The 21,367-nt window shown below is 36.6% G+C and overlaps 1 protein-coding gene across 3 annotated transcripts in view; it reads right to left on the bottom strand.

The window, feature by feature from the left end:
* The window catches only part of Arhgap20 (Rho GTPase activating protein 20), a 126,555-nt gene that overhangs the window by 11,121 nt on the left and 94,067 nt on the right, over positions 1 to 21,367 (bottom strand). For all 3 annotated transcript variants that reach the window (XM_023709553.1, XM_023709554.1, XM_023709555.1), the window contains 5 exons: positions 19,197 to 19,274; positions 16,298 to 16,364; positions 14,243 to 14,431; positions 1,623 to 1,801; positions 407 to 568 (listed from right to left, as the gene is read on the bottom strand). In XM_023709553.1, coding sequence (XP_023565321.1) covers positions 407 to 568; positions 1,623 to 1,801; positions 14,243 to 14,431; positions 16,298 to 16,364; positions 19,197 to 19,274 — 675 coding nt within the window. The remainder of the gene's footprint in view (positions 1 to 406; positions 569 to 1,622; positions 1,802 to 14,242; positions 14,432 to 16,297; positions 16,365 to 19,196; positions 19,275 to 21,367) is intronic.

The raw sequence follows: 21,367 nt of genomic DNA, 5'->3' as shown, positions 1-21,367 counted from the left end.
CAAATAAATGGCTATTACGGTACACTTCTGCAACTATTTTTAATAGCTTAATAAAGGTTTACTTTTGAAAACTGCTTTCATTAAACAACAGTGAGAAGATGAAATCAGCATAAGCAGGATATTTGTTTTGGTAAAGATACTATGAGTTCCTTGCTTATAATAAACTTTAACTTTTGCTTTGTGCAAGGGGTGGCAGGAGTTCAGATAAAGAAACTGAAGAATAAAACATATCTAACATGTCATGTCATTGGTGATGCAACGATGACTTTGTGAAATATTTTTAATGCTTTCTAGGTTGTAAATGCATGACTCTCTGCACATAGGATTAGTGTTCTAATGAAACAAAGCATGTGTCCTGCTCCGGAACGACCTGACGGGCATACAGAAGGTGAGCGTTCCTCCTTACCTTTAAGACAGACGCTATCACAAAAACCGATTCACAGTCGAGGTGTACTTCGACTCCAGAATTCAGTTTCTCTTTTAGCTCTCTGCAGGACTTCACATTGGCCGACTGCCTGAAGATGCCCCTTGTAAGGGGGCCTTTCTGATTAAGAAAGAAAAGCATATCCTATGGGAAAACAGGAGAAGAAATGAAATGACTCCTTCACATATCTTTATGTGAACAGGCACTTGCTTCCTCTGGTTGCCAGAGGCCAGGGCAAAGCACTCACAGACTGGAGCTAGGCCTGTTTTAGAGGACAGAATGGTGTTACCAGCCTGATGGACATGGGAGGGAGATATACTGGTCAAAGGATAAGAATCTTAGTTAGGAGGAAAACTTTCAGGTGACTGATTGTATAACATGCCGACTATAGTTAATAAAAATATGTTATATTTTTTAAACTGCTGATTTTACCAACGTTCTTCAATTTTGCTTTCTGATTACATGTTCTCAGTACAGAAAGAGAATGTGACTTAAAGCCAATTACACCACTTATTTACTTTGTAATTTTCTGTTAAGGTTCCAGAGCTCTTTCTTTCTTAGTTTGTAAAGCAAGGATGATAATGATAACTACTCTCCAAATTTGTTGTGACCGATATAATAATAAAGTGGCTGCACTAGTGTCCGGCACTTGCACAGGCACAACGGAACATGAATTGCCACACAGGTATGACCGTGTAAGGGTGCTCAATGAATGTTCCTGAACAGTGATCAATTATTTAATGTATTACTTGGACGTAATACAAACAGTGGTTTGTATCACCAATTCTACTATAAAAGATGGAAAGAGAATCTCTTGATGTTTAAACATTAGAAGAAAAAAGTTTTCAAAATTTTAAAAAGATTGAGAAGTCTCTACATAGTGACAATATGACATTTTCAGAACAATGTGGAGTTTCAGGAAATGATTTGTGAGGGACAATGTGGATTCTCTGTATGGAGCAAGTCAAATTTACTTCAGCAGGCTTACACCACTTTCTTGAAATGAGTAGACTAGATTATCTCCTTATATCTTCCTTTTCATTTACTAACAGCTAAATCAGACTTTTTAAAAAGTAAGATAAAGACTTTTAGCCAAAGCCAGCGGTGTTAGCATTTTTGTATTTGGGAGTCACCTCCCTAGATAACTCCTTTCCCACACTTCCTCCTCTATTAGTTTACAGGCCCAACTGAGACTTACCAAGACAGACTTGGGTAGATTGTCATTTTCACAAATATCTTGCAATGACACTCCAAAGAGTTGTCCTGGTACAGGAGATGTTGGTGACACAGGCAAGTTGTCCAGGTGAGTGCTGGAACCCCGCCAAAAGGCCCAGTTTATGATAGATCTCCTCCTCCTAACTGTCTTCTGACCTGAATCTAAAAAGTGGGATTATTAAGAAAGTTAATTTAATTAACCTTATTTGTATAATATCCAGTTTATAGTATGTTTATTACAAGGGCCCTTGCCATAGTGATGTTTATATCAGGGAATAAGAACAGAAGTTGTGGGGAGAAAAGTATATTAATAAATATCACAAGGGTGGAACAAAGTATCAAAGGCATTCAGGGGCTGGTGAGATGGCTCAGTGGTCTAAAGCACCTATTTGGAACAGGCTTGGAAAGCACAGGGACTGTGGTTCAATCCCCCAGCACCACATGCCAGCCCGCCCCGCCCCCTGGTGGGCTGAGCTGGCCACACACACACACACACACACACAGAGATAAATAAAAATTAAAAAAAATAAAACATATCAAAGGCATTCAGATGAAAGCAAATCATACTAGCAGGAATAAGGGAATAATTCTAGAACATTATACTGGATTTAGATTTTGAACGAAGGTTTCAACAAATGGAGAATCCAGAATAGTGCCTTTCACTTAGTACTTTATTTTTGAATAATTAAAATTAAGGAAAGGGTTATATGGAAAAAAATAACATTAGCAAAATAGTAATACCAGCTAGACAGAGAATGATTTCATGACACCATAGTGCCAGATCATTTTTGATACCATGTATGTCTAATTTTAACATAGAAATTAATGGGTTTACAACTTAGAAAAAGCTCTTTAAAATTTCATTACTAAAAGTGTTTAACCCTTTTCTCCTTCCATTGCCACAGCACATAAGCACAGATAACTATAAACTCTGGACAAAGTAAACCTGCTTAAGGGCATTGAAGAATGTCCAAAGAATGCAGACATTTGAGGTACAAGCTTGACATGTAAAGGAGGGGACTGGCATGGAACCTGGGTGAGTTTTTCATTCTTGCAGCTTTTATAATGAGGATAGGCCCTGGGATTGTGGAGTGACAAAATCCTGAGAGAAACCTGTATTCCTATTGGATTGCAGGAGAGAAGACAGAGAGGCATAGCCACTGCAGCTGGAAAGTGAAAAGGGACTGCCGCAAAGGAGAAAATCTTGCAGGATCTCCAAATCTTGTGGATAAATTCTGTTTGCATCTCTGGCGGCCACTGAATCAGTCATTTGGGAGGCAGATTAAAAGAGCTTACAATTATTTAAAACTAAGCAAAATATGACTCTAGTGAGAATGTTTAGGAATCAGCCACTAAACTGGCTAGATGGTTCTGCTTCTTCTGCCACCCAACCAAGCTACCCAGAAAGGATGCGTAGCTCGCCCGCATTTCTCATAATGGAGCCCAAGGAGGATGTGGTCAGCAGTGTCAAATGCCAATTTCAAAGAAGTTTTCCATATTATCTGGCTATAAACTAACTCAACATTTTACTTATCCAGAATAGCTTACTTAAACCAAATATGAAACAAGCCAAATTATCATAGCATACTCAAGCGAGCAATATTTCACTAAATGGCCGTAAGAGCACCCATTCTTCTTTTGCCTTCTCTTGAAAGGGCATGGGTCACAGTGCCCACGATTAAAGGTGGCATGATACCAGGCTCTCCTTCCATTGAGGACCTCTTCTCTGTACCCACTCTTCGTTGGCCCACCAGCCTGCCTTCAGCATGCCACTCACCCATGGGCTTCCGCTACTCTTCTTCAACAGAGCATATTTTTCCTGTCCTAACACTCCAATCACTAGCACTAAAAACACAATACAACCCTTTCTTAAATCCAGGATGGAGTTCCTGTATGTCTACCAATCTGGCAAATATTTGTTCCAGTATACTCTGTATACTCAGACTGTTCTCAGTCTGGTTTGTGAATATTAATATGGTTTTATTCTAAAATTTGGTTTTTAGCTTTTACACACTGTTGAAAAATGTTCTATTAACAAGTTATATACTAAGCTATTTTATAAATGAATACCAAAAATAGAGTTAATTTTTCCTAAATATCAAAAGATAGAAATTGAGTTCTTTAGTTTTTTCCTAAATACTTTCAGCTGTAGCCATGCCTTAACTTGTACATAGAACTGATCTGAAAACTTGAATTCTGAGACTCAAAAAAATTCTTTAAGGTTCACTTTGTTGAAGAACTCTTAATGTATAGTGCTTGTCTTTTAAATGTATAGTGCTAATTAAAACATGGTAATGTCATAAAAAACAGAAAGATGATAAAATTTAAAGCACACTGAATTCAGGTAATTCTAGCTTTCCTAAATAACCCTTGCAAGATTCAGGCTTGGTGTTCTTTTTTCATGCTTACATCAGAAAACTGAATATTAAGCAGTATAATTGGTAAACTTTATGCTTATAGAATAATTAATAGTCACAACAACCAAAAGCTTCCTATTCTTATTCTGGTCATATAACTTCTCAAATTGAGAACTCTTTTTCTCCCCAGAGTGGGAAATGAATACAGAAGAACACTAGATTGACAGCCAGGGAGACAGAAGACACATCCTGTAACCTACCAGCCACAATTACAGTTTAGTTCAAGCAAACACGAGAAGTGAACCTGTTGCCAGCACAGATCTGGGAGCACAGCTCAGGCTTGGACCCTGCCTAGACCATGCCCCTACTTATTTCTGGAGCTGTTCTGATCTACTCCAGTTTTTTTCAAACTAGGTACAGCTAAGCTATTCAATCTTTCATGTAACTATGGCTCTACTGTATAGACTAGGCTAAACCTTGGAATGGGTTTACAGGCTTTAAGAAACACATACTCTAAAAATGCATTAGATACATAAAAACAGGCATAACTTTTTAAAAAATATATTTTACTGGATTCAAGTATCAAGTGCTTTGGAGATACTGAAATAGAGCAAATACTTGCAAAGAAAACAAGACTTCACAGAAGGGACACTTGGGTTGGGTCGTGTGCTCAGATATTTGAATGTGTAAACTGAAATCTCCCCATGCACTGGAGTCATCTCACTGGAAGCCAACCATTCCAGCAAAGTCTCAAGGCTGGCCTATTAACTGCTACTTCACCTGCAGTGTAAGACTATTCAGTGGGAAGTGTTCTCCACACTGAGGCAGGAATTTGAAAAGAGAAGAAGACTGAGGATGACTATGCTCACCTGAAGCTATGCTGGTTAACGGGTATTTTCCTAAAGCTAACTAGAAAAAGCTCCTGTCCGAAGCAGACCTGAAATCCTAATTGCAGCTTATTTTACTACTGTGGTCAATGCTATCATCCAATATTCTCATAGAACTTAGTTTCCTCTTTTATGTTCTGTTAATCACAAAAAGGGTATAATTTTTCACACAAAATATCTGCTTCCTAAGAATAGCCAACTTAGAGTTTGAGTTCTATGAATTTTAAATAATGTATATAGCACATTGATAATCATGTGGCCATATTTTGTATACATAATAAAGCTCTCTGAGTAACAAAAATCTCTACTCTTCACATCAGCATGGTGGCATTAAACTAAACAGCAAGAGCAGCAGTAGAAGCAAAGGGACTTCTGCAGTAAGACAACCGTGAATGTTGTGTCTTCCACAGTAAGTACGGGCTAACAGCCTATGCAATGGGGCCGCTAGATCTAGCGACAAGAACAGAGACTCAAGGACAGAAGACCTATGTGAAGTTTCACTGTGCGCTTACACACTTTTTAATGCTAGACGCAGTTGGAGTCTGCTCATCTAAAAAGTAAGCTAATGTAATCTTAAATGGTTGTTTTCAACCTTAAAAGAAAGTATACTATATAAACTGTTAAGTTCTGTGCAGAAATTATTTGATAATATCATGAAAAGTATCATGCAGAGGCCAGTAACTTCATTTAAACAATTTTTAGACTCTTTATGATCTTTAAGTCTTTTCAAGATGCCTTCTGGCTTTTCCATTTCTAATTAAAACACTCCAAAACACAGAAGAGAATGAAGTCAAGTGAGATGATTATGTTACTTGCAAAGCTCTCTTACAAAGCCTGTAGAATAATCACAGTTTAGCTGGAATGTTTTTGACTAAATTTGCATTTTAATCTTCTCAATCAAAGAGCAGCAAATTGCTACACTGGCCTGGTATCTCTTTGGATAGCTTGTGAAAGATTTTTTACATTTTCAAAAGGTTGAAAAAATCCCACTTAATATGTATCATTTAAATTCAAATTTTTGGGAATCACACAGCTGAGATGTCTGAATTAATAGTGTCTGAAGTAAACAAATGCAGAAAGGTAGAGAGGAAATCAGATCAGAAATAATCTCTGTAGTAAAAGAATTAATAACTGCTTCTCAAGAAGACACTGATAAAAAATAGAGGAGATTAGAAAAATGACGGAATCCTTCAATGAGCAATACAGGAAAGAAATAGATTGCATGAAGCAGAGTCAAAGAGACAGAGGAACTTAAAATCTCAATCACAAGTTTGCAAAACCATTTGAGTGAAAGTGAAGATACAGTTTCAGATCTTGAAGGCACTATGGCAGCTAGTGAAAAGGTAAGAAAAGATCTCTTAAAAATAGGATGAAGGAAAAAATAATTCATCTCCTGCAAGATGGTGCAAAGAACAAAATGAGAGACTAATAGGCATCAATGAGAAGGAAGGAGTCAATACAAATGATATAAAAAGAATATGGGCAGAAGTAATAGCAGAAAACTTCCAAAATATGAGGAAACAATTTGATATTCCGGTAACCAAAGCATACAGAACTACAAATAACTTCAACCCCCCAAAAAATACACACTGAGACATATAATAGTCAAGATCCCAGAAATCCAGAAAAAAAGAACAATATACTGAAAGCCACTAGAGAAAAGAAACAGATCACATTTAAAGGAAAATGGCTGACTTCTCTTTACAAACCATGAAGCCAAGAGCATTGAGCAGAGTACTTCAAGTCTACGAAAACAAATTCCAGCCCAGATTACTATATATTGGAAAACTCTCTTTCAAGTTTGATGGAGAAGTGAAATACTTCCATGACAAAGAACAACTAAAGAATTTCATGATAACAAAGCCAAGCCTTCACAGACTACTAAAAGATATTCTAGAGAGGGATGAAAATGATCAGAACTCCACAAATAAGAACAGAAGGAACCCACTAAATAGGGCAAACAAACACAGGAGAAAAAGGACTAAACAGCAGGTAAATAACATATTGATCTTAAGTCAAAATATAACCATCAATATAAATGGACTCAATTCACCAATTAAAAGAAACAGACTGGAACAGTGGATTAGGTAACAAAATCCAACAATATGCTGTAATAAGCAACAAATTTAACTCATAAAGAAATTCATAGGCTGAAAGTCAAAGGATAGAAAACAATACTACATGCCCCAGCACTTCAGCAAAAACCAGGGGTAGCAATTCTGTTCTTAGACAGTCTCAACTTCAAACCAACAATGATCAAATGAAATAAAGAGGGCCACTATATACTAGATAAGGGAAAAATTCAAGAGGAAGAGGTAACACTCATAAATATGTATGCACCAAACATGGGATCATCCAACTATATAAGACAAATCTTAATGGACATGAAAAATCTAATATCCAATACCACAATCTTAACAGGAGAACTTAACACCTCCTTATCCCAAAAAGAAAGGTCAAACAGAAAAAAATTAGCAAAGAAGTAGCAGAACTGAACAAGAGCTTGGAACAAATAGACTTAGTGGACATTTACAGAGTGTTCCATCCAACCATAGCTGAATACATGTTTTTTTTTTTTAGCTGCACATGGGTCATTTTCTAAAACAGACGACACACTAGTCCATAGGTCATGCTTAAGTATATGCAATAAAACAGAAATACATATATCTGACCACAGTGCAATGAAATTGGAAATAAACGACAAAAGAAACCAGAAAAGCCCCCTAAACACATGGAAATTAACACCCTACTCAGCAACCAATGGGTCACAGATGAAATTAAACAGAGATTCAACAATATCTACAATTCAATGAAAATTCAAGCACAACTTATCAGAACTTATGAGATGTGATAAAAGCAGTTCTCAAAGCAAAATTTATAGCTGTGAACTCACACATTAGCAAAGCAGAACAGGAACAAATAAACACACTAATGTTGCAACCCCAACATCTAGAAAAGCAGTGCAAACAAACCGAGCCCAAAGACAGGAAGAAATCATAAGGATTAGAGCAGAAATTAATTCAGTTGAGACAAAGAATTAACAAATCAAAAAGCTGGTTCTTTGAAAGATTAAATAAAATTGATAAGCCCCTAGCTAACCTCATCAAAAAGAAGAAAGAAAAAGATTCAAATATAAGCAATAAGGAATGAAAGGGGTATAATTACCACAGACCCAGTGGAAATTCAGAAGTTTCTCAATAACTACTTTGAGAACCTTTATTCTCACACAATAGAACACAGAAGAAAAGTACAGATTCCTAGAAAGGTACAAATTACCAATACTGAATCAAGAAGATATAACAACTCTCAGTAACCCAGTAACAGCCAAGGAAATACAAAAAACAAAACCCTACTGACGAAGAAAAGTCCAGGTCCTGATGGATTCACAGCTGAATTCTACAAGAAATTTACATAAGACATAATCCCTATACTATTCAAACTCTTCAATGAAACTGAAAAGGAAGCAATCCTCCCAAAATCATTCCTGGAGGCTAGTATTATACTAATACCAAAACCAGGGAAAGACGCAACTAAAAAAAAGAACTATAGGCCAATCTCCCTCATGAACATAGATGCAAAAATCCTCAATAAAATCCTAACAAATAGAATACAGCAAATCATCAAGAAGATTATATACCATGACCAAGTAGGTTTCATCCCAGGGATGCAAAGATCGTTCAATATACCAAATCTATAAATATAATACACTAAATCAATAGAACCAAATCTGAAAACCACATGATCATCTCAATTGATGCAGAAAAGGCTTTTGACAAAGTCCAACACTCATTCATGTTCAAAGTTCTACAGAAAATTGGAATAGAAGGCCTCTACTTCAATCTGATAAAAGCCATCTATGAGAACCCAACAGCCAACATAATTCTAAATGGGGAAAAACTGGTACTTTTTACTCTCAGATCTGGTATGAGAGAACGATGTCCTCTTTCACCACTCCTATTCAATATAGTTCTGGAATCATTAGCTAGAGCCATTAGATAAGAGAGAAAAATACAGGAAATAAGAATAGGTAAAGAGAAGTTAAATTTGCAGATGACATGATACTTTACTTGGAAGACCCAAAAAACTCCACGAAGAAGTTACTAGAATTGATACACAAATTCAGTAGCCTAGCAGGATATAGTCAATACCCAAAAGTTAATAGCATTCCTCTACACAGATAACAAACACACTGAGAGGGAAATTAGAGAAGCAATACCTTTTAAAATAGCACTGAGGAAAATGAAATACCTTGGAATTAATCCAACTAAAGAAGTCAAAGTTCTTTTCAAGGAAAATTACAGTACTCTGAAAAAAGATCGTAGAGGATTTCAGAAAATGGAAAGATACTCCCTGCTCCTGGATAGGAAGAACCAACACTGTGAATATCTCCATACTTGCAAAATTGCTGTACAGATTTAATGCAATCCCTATCAAACTACCACCGACATACCTCACAGACCTAGAGAAGTCATTCCTAAAATTTATTGGGAACCAGAAAAGACCTAGAAGAGCAAAGACAATCCTGGTCAAGAAAGACAAAGCAGAAGGCATCACAATTCCTGAGTTGAAGTTATACTTGAAAGCTACTGTGATAAAATTAGCATGGTACTGGCAACAAAATAGACCTGAAGATCAATGAATAGCTTAGAAGATGCAGAAGTCTCTACAAACATACTCAGCCACCTTATTTCAACAAAAGTTCTACACATGCTTTCTGGAAGAAAGATAGCCTCTTCAACAAATGGTGCTGGAAAAAAAACTGCACTCTACATGCCGAAAACTAAAACTTGACCCAGGTCTATCACCATGCACTAAGCTAAAGTCAAAATGGATTAAAGATCTAAATATTTAAACAGAAACACTAAATCTCCTGGAATAGAAAGCAGAGGAAATCTTCAAGACATAAGGGTAGGCAAAATGTTCATGAATAAAAATCAAATCGCATGGTTAATACTTGAAAGAATTTACAACTGGGACCTCCTCTTATTGGGAAGTTTTTGCATGTCAAATGAAATTACCAACAAAATGAAAAGATAACCCAAAAATTTGGAAAAAATCTTGACTAATAAGCACTAAGACAAAGGTCTGCTCTCTAGAATTTATAAAGAACTACAAAACATTAGCGCCCCAAAATTTAAAGACCCAATCCAGAAAGGGGCACCTGCAATAAACACAATTCTCAGAGGAGGAAATTAAAGAAGTGAATAAATATATGAAAAAAATGCTCCACATCATTAGCCATCCATGAAATAGAAATTAAAACCCCACAAAGAATGGCTATCAGAAAGAAATCAACCAACAACAAATGGAGAGGCTGTGGGGAAAAAGGAACCCTTCTCCACTGCTGTTGGGAATGTAGACTGGTGCAACCATTATGGAAATCAGCATGGAGACTCCTTAAAAAACTAAGAGTGGAAATCCCATTCACACAGGCTATACTCCTACTGGGAATTTTCCCGGAGGAACTGAAAATGTCATATCATAGTGATATTTGCGTATCTATGTTTATGGCAGCACATTTTTTTTTATGTTTCCTTTCTTTTTTTTTTTCTTTTCTTTCTTTTTTATGGTCCCCTCTGCCCACCCTGGGGGCAGGACTGGTATGGCATGTGGTGCTGGGGATCGAACTGAGGTCCCTGCATGCTTGCCTAAGCTTGCCTAAGCAGGCGCTTTAGACTACTGAGCTATCTTGCCAGCCCGGCAGCACAATCTGTGACAGCCAAATCTTTTTTTTTTTTTTTTTTTTTTTTTTTGGTGGAACTGGGTATTGAACTCAGGCCCTTGCGCTTGCCAGGGAAGCACTTATTCCACTGAGCCATCTCCCAGCCCCTGTGATAGCCAAATCTTAGAAACAACCAAGATGCCTGTCACCTGAGGAATGGATGAAAAAGATGTGGCATTTTTATACAATGGAGTATTACTCAGCTATAAAGAATGATATACTCAAAGCCTTTATATTTAAGTGGATACCACCTGAAGATATATTCATAAGTGAAATAAACCAGACCCACATGTGTAAATATCATATAGTCTCCCTAGTATAAGAACTCAAAAGAAGAAATACAAATAAGTATAACACAACTGAAAGGAAAGCAAGAACTTGAGGATTAGACAATGAAGAGAGGGCAAGGAGAAAAGCTAGGAAACATGACATGGGCAAAGCCATACTTTTATATACATAAGATGCATAAGGCAATGATCCTGAGAATCTTTAGCATGTTATTGAAACTAGCAGTCAATTGGTAGGATTCCCACCATGACTAACTATATGCTGATACTGTGAACTAAGCAACGGCACTGAAGAAAGCAATGTGTAATGGTAGGTAATGCTTGGAATGCCTGTCATTCTGGTCTTCTAAATACGTACTGCTTCAATAAAATTATGAAAATAAATAAATAAATAAATATGTACTGCTTGTCATGACATACCAATTACTGCCATACTGTCTCTCAAGTAAATGTTTAAAATTAAAAAAAAGGGTAATAAATGAAAACAAGAGAGAAAAATAAATATCAAAGGACTGTCCTGCTTCCATGCTGTATATGGTTAGATTTCTAAATTTTGTGTAAAACTATGTAACTGTTTGTCCCTATTTTTAAAGATTTTTTTTACTTTTTAAAATATTTTTCTTCATATTCTGTAAGGACTTAAAGTTTAACATATCAATACTTGAAGGAAAATACCTGTTCCATGTTATGCCTAAGATGTCTGATATTCAGAAAGGTAGTAAGGTTAAGCTCAACTGCCTATGTTGCAGGGCAAAAATAATATGCTTCTCTTCTGGAGGGTTAACAACCTAAATTTGCAGACCAAAAATTACAGACAAGGGCTCAAAGGACAGCCAGCATTTTGGCCTTAGCCTTTCAAGGTCAGTGAAGACTCAGGACATAAGAGAACCTGTACTGTAATATCATGTAACTCAGTTGTGTCCCAGATTTTCTAATCAAGGAGATTATGAGGCCACAGAGAGAGAAAACATTCTCTCAGGCTTTCACATACAGCAAATTGGTCAAGCAATGGCCATGACTCATCCACATGGCTGACACTGACAAAGGATCTACAAACTGTGATACAGGGCTTCAGGTTAAATCCTGAAGGGATCTGACTGAGCTTATCAGACATGAAAGTTACATTTCTTGTTATAGACGTCTTGCTTTATCTTGGTCGTAACCATCCAGCATTAAAGTATAAAAATGAAGTATAAAATTAAAGCCATATTAATATGCTGAGCTGTGAAAGGCTCAAGTCAACAACTTCAGACATTGCCAGTCCTACAGAAAACCCACTACTAGTACGGACTACTGGACTATATTGGAATATTTTGCTGAATTCATGCCTCTACAATATTTAAATGATAATGGAATACCCTTCTCTGACAAAACTAACCAAAAAAGGGGGTTACAAATGAACGATTTTGTATCTGTATATTCAAAATAGTTAGGATAGATATATAGCTCCATTCTCTTAATTCAATGATTACAGAGATTTGTTCGAATAGTGTTTGTGGACAGGATATCATGTCTGCATCTTGTACAATGAATAACCACTAAGACAACAATATGCAATGTGTTAATTATTGAAACTGTGCTAGTAATCTGTTTTGAAACTGTCTCATTACTATTTGTTTCTCCATAAAATTATTCAAAAATAAATAAATAAATAAATAAATTAAAATTTTACTCTCCCTGCTAGTTTTCCAGGAATACAACTGTGCTCATATGCTGCCGTATTGCCCATGATTGTTTTTGCTTTCCATTCCATGGCAGGGCTGGGCATCTGTGACAGCTGGTGTGTGCTGCACTCATTTGCTCTGCCTTACAGGGTACTGCAAGCTCCAGTGACTCCATCCAAAATATCCCAAATTATTTCAATCTACCACGATACCATAAAATCTTACTTGTTCATTTCTCTTGTTGTCATATGATGAGTAAAATGGGCTTCTAGTGTTCACTTTATTTTTTTTTTTAATTAATTTATTTATTTATGTGTGTGTGTGTGGCCAGCTCAGCCCACCAGGGGGCGGGGCTGGCTGGCATGTGGTGCTGGAGGATTGAACCGTGGTCCCTGTGCTTTGCTTAGCTTGTTTGCTCTAAGTAGGTGCTTCAGACCACTGAGCCATCTCACCAGCCCCTGTTCACTTTATTTTAAAGCACAGTGAATTATAGACAATTCTGTCACTGAATTAAATGGCAAAGTACTGTGGTATCTTGCTGCTGTTCATTAAATGATACCAAATTGTTTTGGCTGGAAAAAGTAGCATGCCACAAAGCAATCAGCCCTGACAAGTTTGAACTTGCATACTAAATATTAAATAAAAACACAGTAACAGAACAAAATATTCCTATTTTCTTTTTTGTTTTTTGAGAAAGGATCCCCGTGTGTGGTTCAGGCTGTACTTGAACTCATGGTGCTCCTCTTGCTTCAGCCTCCTGAATGCTAGGATTATAGATATGCACCACTACTCTCAGCCAATACAAAATTTTTGAGTACCAAATTCAAGAAGTTTCAAAACAACTGAGTACAACAAGGTATGATTATATCATGCTTACTTACAATGGTACGATGGCTGTGGTAAAAGAATACTCCAGTACACTAAGCACACATTAATGTAAGAAAGAAATGATCAGAAAAAGGACAATATTTAAAATGGAAATGTTTCATCATTGCTGTATTTCTTTACCAAAATAATGAAAATGAACCTCTAACAAAAGTTTGAGAGTCTCATTTGTTACCCAATTCAAGGAAAGCCACTTAAGAATGGTGAGGTGATTAAATCTTGTATGCTTATAGTAGATGTAGAAATGTGTCCAGAAACAGTAGATTTAAGATTATTAGTCTTTTGGTGAAAATGGTTGGTTGAATAATTCAGGACACTAGAAGCATGTTCACAGGAGCTCACATTAGTGGGCTGGGAAGAGACTTCTGTAGAAACCATGTTAGTCTTCAGACCATTATCAATACCAGAGGCCCACATAGGGCATCAGTCCCTTGATACCATTACTGACAGCTTCCTCTTTCTAAATGGCCAGGTAGAGGGACACACACAAAATATTTGGGAGGACAAAAGAGCAGTGAAGCAACTGTAGCACTGCCTGGTCCTTTGACTCACGTGAGGTTAAAGGGCAAAGAATGGTGACGGAAGGAGAGACTACTGCTATCTGGTGCTAGTTAAGTCAGTGATGCCTATTGCTGATTTATAAAACTATCTTCTAAAACTCCATCCTTCCTCTTTAATACATTATTAGCAAATTAAAAATACCTCATCTGGGTCAAAGTTTGAGACTCTCCCTTTGTATTAATTTGTGTTCAGGAATGAAAACTTGCTGAACAAGTGCTCTCCATTGGAGAAGTGACTCACCACTGAGGTGCTGGGTGGCCGCCAGGCGGCTGGGCTTCAGAATGAACTGGCACTGCATCTCTCGGGGTAGTGGTTCCATGAGGAAGGGCTCCTGAAGGCTGGAAAGGGTGGCAGCATCCTTAGACCCCTGTGTTAGAAGTGCAGTGTCTCGAAGATGGTTCATTTTAATTCCATAGGGAAATTCATGCCCTGGAAAGACAGAAATCTAAGTGTAGACTTCAAGTTGAATGGGTGGGTGCGTGAGATAGACAGGAATGTTCTGCAGTCACTCCTGGGACTTTTGGTGTAACGAACCCTTTTTGACCATTAAAGAATTATAGGCCAATGAGGTTACCAAAGCAGTTTAATGGAGGATCAAGAAAAAAATGTTTAAAGAATATCTTATTTGGAGTGACTATATGAATCAGCTTATGAACTGTACAGTGCTTGATTCCCTTGACACCAACTAGATCTATAAATCTTCACCAAATCTACATGCTTGTTAGACTTCAAATCCATGATTTAAATATCTATCCTACATCTCAAGTATTATAAGGATCAAGTAAGTACATATGAGCAGCGGAAATATGTGAATAGGGACAGAGAACGAGAGAGATCAAGTACCAGTACATGATTATTTAGAATGCTTGTCTGAAAAAAAAAAAAAATTCAAGAGCATTTGGGACTTGTTTGCTCTGTGCTTCCTCCTCCTGTTGCTGGGGCTGGTGTTCACAGGCCACAATCACAAGGAAGAACACAGAAAATCAGAAACACATAGATGCAAAAGAGAATTTACAAAGTAGAAAAACTAAACCCTGGGGACCTGACTGAAACTGATTTTTTGTTCTTTAGTATCTGATTAATGGCATCCTTTTAGTGTAATCGCAAATACTACATGTAAATTCTTTAAACTTAGCAAATTCTCTGATTACTGACTGTAACTCAGTGAACTCTTAACTGGCATAGGTGTAAAGTGGAAATGTATTAATATTTAGATATTGTAGCAATTTCTAGGAATTAAAGCAAAAAGATCTTTACAACAGAAATAATACAAAATTCATTTATCGAATAGCCAGCAACTAATGTACAAATGTTTTACAAGGCACATAGAAGGAGATGTAAAAAGAATGTGATATATATGTACCAATGTTCCACCATGAATATATTCAATAAATATTTCAAACAAAAAAATTGCTGCCAAGAATGGGACCACCGTATCTCATGGCTTTTTGGTAAAAGCTTGTAAGGAAAGTTTCAACTACCTAGTTTTAACTAAATCAGTCTGATTTAAATAATTTTAAGTAAGGACAACTTTCACTGTTGCTCATTTACTTTTATAAAAATGACAACATTAAAAAAAACCAAATATGATCAGTTTTGCACTCACCTCTGTGCATGAGACAATCTGTCAATATTTTCTCAAAACACTGAGAAATTTGGCTAGAGTAAAGCTGGCTTGTAGAGTAGTAGCTGGTAAGTTAGTCTACAAGGGCTTTATTTTATTTTATTTTTAAATTTTTTTTTTGGCAGAACCAAGGATTGAGCTCAGGCCCTTGCGCTTGCCAGGCAAGTGCTTATTCTACTAAGCCATCTCCCTGGCCCCTACAAGGACATTAAAGAGTCATAATGAATTAATCTTTTCTTTATGTCATCCAGGAAAGTTCTGGGAACAGAGCAGATATTAGATTGAGATGCACAACTGGATTAGTTTTCTATAGAGGCAATCTAATTGATTGGCGGAAAAACATGAAAATCCAAAATTGAGCATAAAAATACGTTTTGAGAAAAAGTAATACCTATATATTGTTTTCTTTTAGAAAAATAGTTGGAAAAAAAATAGTTGGCAAGAAAGTTCTGATTTAAAAGGGAAAATCTGTCTTCTTTCCCAATGATGCTACCTTATTAGCTGCCTGAGTGAAAAGATACCAATGTTTGGTACATAATAAATGCTTAACAGATAATAACTACACAGCACAGGACATTTAATATTCAAGCTTAGGGCCATATGACCAATTCTGGGACATTTAGAATTATAATACAAACACAATGCTATCTGAGGTTTTCACAGAAACTTACCAATGAGTGGATATGGTGCTGCTTCTTTTCCAGAATTGACCCATAACTGGTAATCTCTCTCAGAACCCTATGAGATAAAAAAAAGTCAAATAAGTTTTTCATATTCATCCTTGAATGAAGGAAACATGTTTTTTCAATTTTATGCTTTGAAAAAAAACCCTACAGACAATTTAAATGCTATTCAGGTTCACAGGAATGTTACAGTTTTTTAAGAGGGTGCCGATTCCTACAACCCATCTCCCATTCTCCAAGAGGTCTTGGGAATTCTGTTCTTCTCCAAGTGCTGAACAGGGAGCCTCAAGCCACAACTGAACTGGACCCTCTTTGCATCAGAATGCCTGTGGAATGTGAAGCTGTAGATAGTCCTTCTCAAAGGAGGAACAAATTTCCTGATTCTGAAAGGTTAATCTTTTCTTTTTTTTTTTTTTAAATATTTATTTATTACATTTATTTATTGTGTGTGTGTGTGTGTGTGTGTGTGTGTGTGTGTGTGTGTGTGGCCAGCTCAGCCCACCAGGGGGCGGGGCTGGCTGGCATGTGGTGCTGGGGATCGAACCGAGGTCCCTGTGCTTTGCCAAGCTTGTTTCAAGTAGGTGCTTTACACCACTGAGCCATCTCTCCAGCCCTGAAAGGTTAATCTTTTCTTGTGAATCCTCATTTCTGTGATGTTTCTGGACTCCACAGAATTCTGAATTTGACCTGGTAAAGATAGCCTTGTTACCCAGAAAGCACCGAACACTGCTGTGTCTATGATTAAAACATAAAATCTCAAAGGCTGATTATTAGCTCAGCTGCTTCTGAGCAGAGGAATGACCAAGGGGCTTTGAGGAGATAGGTAGTTGGCACTGGCTTCAGCTTGGGCAAGTCCATCTAGGGGACAGAAGGAATTAGAATTCTATCCAGAGAACAGGCCAGTCATGGAAAACAGCAAAATTTTTCACTAGCAGAATTATAACCCAGCAACACTATAAATCCCACTTGAAAGAAAGAATAGTAAATTTTACAGACTTTGCTGAATCCTCTAGGAGGGATAAAGCAAAAAAATGTTTTAAACAAAGCTAGAACAGACAGTCAAGTGTGCTGGCAATAGCTCACATTCCTGTCTTTAACTTCTAATTAACATCATGCCTCTATCCTTTAAGAGAGGTTCCTGGCCTGGAGAGTACCATACACTGCCGCCTGCTCCTTCCTCACCAATGCTATTGGTCATATCCTCCCTGCCCAATCCCCTCAAGGAGGAAAAGAAATCTAATAAAAATCTTTTCCTTTTACCCAGGTGTGGTGGTGTACTCCTGTAATCCCAGCACTCTGGAAGCATAAGGATCGCAAGTTCAAACCCAGCCTGGGGAAGAAGTGATGGAGATAGCTCAAAAGTGGAACACAAAGGGCTAAGGGTGCAATTCAACAAACAGGCCATGGGCTCAATCCTCCTAAGTGAGATTTATGTTGTTTCTGAAAACACTGTAAAAATCCCCCAGAACAGGTATAAACGACTAATAATCAAATAGCTTACATTCTTTTTCTTAAATTTATCTTTAAAAAGAATAAAAAATAAAAAAATAATTTAAAAACATTAGAAATGATACAGAATTTGACTAAAATTAATGTACTCTTTTGATCTGAGGAGAATGATCACTCTTCTAAAGGAAAAGCATAGAAAGGAAAATGAGTTATGTACCAATACCTAAATCCTACCCTTAAAACTATTTACTCTCCTCTAAGATATATACAGAATAAATTAGAATTTGATGCAGGCATGCCTGCTTGACTCTATTTTTTTTTTTGTTTTGTTTTGCTTGGTGCTGGGAATTGATCTCAGGACATTGTACTTGCCAGACAGGGGCCGTGCCACCAAGCTCTATCCCTGACACCTGACCCATGTTACAGTGTATACAAAATTTAATTACATTTTAAATATATTCCTGAACTTTACTAGTAAGTCAGATTTCTTATCTTGAATTTTGGTTGTCCACAGTTCTTAAGCGCTTAGCATAGTATTGTGTAAGAACATATCTAAATATAATCATGGCATATATCAAACATGTAATGTCATACCATAGTAGCAGTGTTTTAATAATAGAGAATTTCACAAAAACTGTTCAAGTGTTTTCCTTAGTTTTCACTCTTCTAAAGGCTATTCTTTTTATTAAAAGTGGTCATCAAGCACTGCTGATGTAGCTGGCAGGAAGGCAAATGAGTAGAGCCTTCTAATTGCACTTGCCTACACTTCTTCCTCAAGTATTCTAATCTTTTCCACCAGTAACACTGCCAAAGCTCCCCTCAACCCCAGAAAACAGAAAGGGCAGAAAACAAAAGCAAAACAGGGAAGAGTACAGTATGAATTCTAAGGTTTTTCAAATCCATGATCTAATTCAAAGCCATCTTTTAAAAATTTATTAATTAATAAAAGGTACCATGACCTGCAGCCAGCTAATATGGCATATTGCCAAGTGTTGTTTATGTAAAAATTCAACCACAGAGAAAATCCTTCAGAATTTATCATTCAAAGACTGAGTCCTGTAATAATAACAGGGTAAGTAAATCAGGGAGGAGAAGAATCAAACAATGACAAGGAAGGGGGAGGGTTGTTCAAATTCTCTTACCAAGAGTCTTACGGCATGAAATTATTTTTGTATGTATATAGCAAAAAATGTTACTGTAAAACTGTAGTCAAATCATATCACACTTTTAGTTCCTAAGATTTTAAAATATAAGATGGTATATATATAATGTTAATATTAAGATTTTCCTATCCTTATTTTTTACATTTGGGGGTTTAGTATCTCTAATAGTGAGTTGTCTTGCACATGAAGCATATAATGGATCTACATAATTAAGCATTACTCTGAATCTAAAGTATTAACGTTTATAATTAACAATAGCAAGTAGTACAACTTACAGTTATTCCTAGCATTCGTAATGACATGTTGATAACTTCGCTTGCTGTATCTGAATTCATTACGGTTATAGTTTTAGACTGCAGAAAAACAGAAACACAAATATATGGCAGGTGAACAAATCATACTGTCAAATGATTATCCTACTCAAAGGAACATCTAAATTTCAAGTGTGGACCAAGTAAAGCAAAAGACTTAAGTAGGATATCAGCCTCTGGCTGTGCATTACTTTCATTGCCTGCTATCTTAAGCTTTTTAAAAAATCATTTTTTTCTCTAAATGAATGTGTGGCTCACAAAATGTAGGAACTTCTAAAAACTTATTTTAAAGAGAAAAATGGACTCACTCCATTTCTCCCTCTTCTTCCATTTCTCCTCATAATGCAATGAGAATTTTAGACAAAATTTTATTCAGTACTGTTTTTGCAGTACAGGGTTTTATTTCTTTGTATGCTATAAAATCAGCTAAAGTAAAATTCTAAGAACTAGTAATGAAATATAATTAAAGCTTTTAATTATTTTCTATCTGTCTGGTACTGTGGCTAAGATTTTCACTGCTCAAATCTTTAGAAGACTGAAAACTGATGAATCTAATAAAAAGAACTGAAAATTTCAGACAGCTTTATGCTATTTCTAGCTGTCCCTGGACAGGGTGTGTATGATAGCTTGTGCTAAATTCCACTGAGATCGCCACTTAAAAACAGATAACCTATAAGAAACAGTAAAGGTATAAAGATTCTGAAATATTTATAAAGGTTACTGAATTTCAAAAGGTATTTCATACATTGTTACCCTATCAAAGTTATAGTTTGCTTTGCATGTAAGTTTTACATATACCAACTGTCAGCTAAACCAGCAATTAGGGACACATGGCAGTTAGACAAGGCTAACGTGGCGCACATGGAGAGGTAGCATAAGTCATGGAATGTCATAAAAACAGGACACAAAAAGTAAAGCCAATAAAATCTACTGATAATTTATCACTTGTTCTTCTGTTACAGCATTTCTTCCATACGTTAACTATTTGACAGGACAAAATAACTGCTAAAATTGCTTAGTAATAGATTGTTCAGCACTTTAAATTCATTAAATTAAAAACATGCTCCCTGCAGCTCCAAGGATTATGCAAAAGTGTCTTAGAGGCTAACAGAGAGGGCTTGGAGTAGCCATCCCACAATCTGTATTCTGCTAATGTGGCATAGGAATACTAAATACTGGACTTGAACTCTTAATCTAATTTAAAAACTTTTTTAAAGCTTGAAATCACCTCCATTGAATTTAAAGAAACTCATAAAGTCTTTCATATAGTGAGAATCTATCCTCCCAATTACCCAGCTCTGAAGATAATTTGTTTTATCATTAGGCATATTATGTTAAAAATAATAATTTTAGAATTATTATATCTTTCCTTACATGCGTTTCTGGGAGACTACACAAAAAATTTCAGAAGATAGAGTTCTTTAGTTAGTAAAGAAGCAACAAAAGTATTGCAAGTGTCACTGTGCAGCTCCCCATGAGCAGAATTCACTGACAGGTTGTGCACAATACCAGCCAAGGTTAGGACATACCTTATAAATACACATTCCTGTTTTTAGGGGCATTACATTCCAAAAGCAGGCTCCCTCAAAGAGATTCTGGCTTGCATGTGCCTTTGGAGTGCACAATAGCACACGTCACTTCATCCTTGACTTCTGCACAACATCAGCGGTAAAAGCAGACAACTCCACCCTGACCACGTCTCTTGCAACATGAAGAACAGACCACCTCAAGCATAATCCTTCCAAACATAAAGTGATCAAGGCATTTCCTACAAAATCTCTAATGCAACCAACTGCCACAAAAACTGAATCAAAGTAGGCAAGGTTCACAAATGTAACTGTTTCCCTTCCTTTCCTCCCTCCCCCTGAAGTCTCATACCATAAAAACTTGAATATTTCTCTAAGGTAGTGACAGCTGACACTAGGCAGCGAGAACACTGGTGTAACTTTTGTGCTGCATATTTCTTCACACAAAAACACTTTTGTGTGATCTAGAGTGGTTAAAATGCACAACAGCCCATGGAATAAAAATAAACGATTTTGACCTGAGTCCCCTACAGTTCAACATAACAGCATGGCTTTACTTCTTATATTTCATTTTTATACTTTTCTGCTGGATGGTTAAGACCAAGGAAA

The sequence above is a fragment of the Octodon degus genome, unplaced genomic scaffold, assembly GCF_000260255.1.
Source record: "Octodon degus isolate 3935 unplaced genomic scaffold, OctDeg1.0 scaffold00012, whole genome shotgun sequence".
NCBI classification, from domain to species: domain Eukaryota; kingdom Metazoa; phylum Chordata; class Mammalia; order Rodentia; family Octodontidae; genus Octodon; species Octodon degus.
Note: the sequence above shows the minus strand (reverse complement) of the source record. Positions and strands in the feature narration are given on the sequence as shown.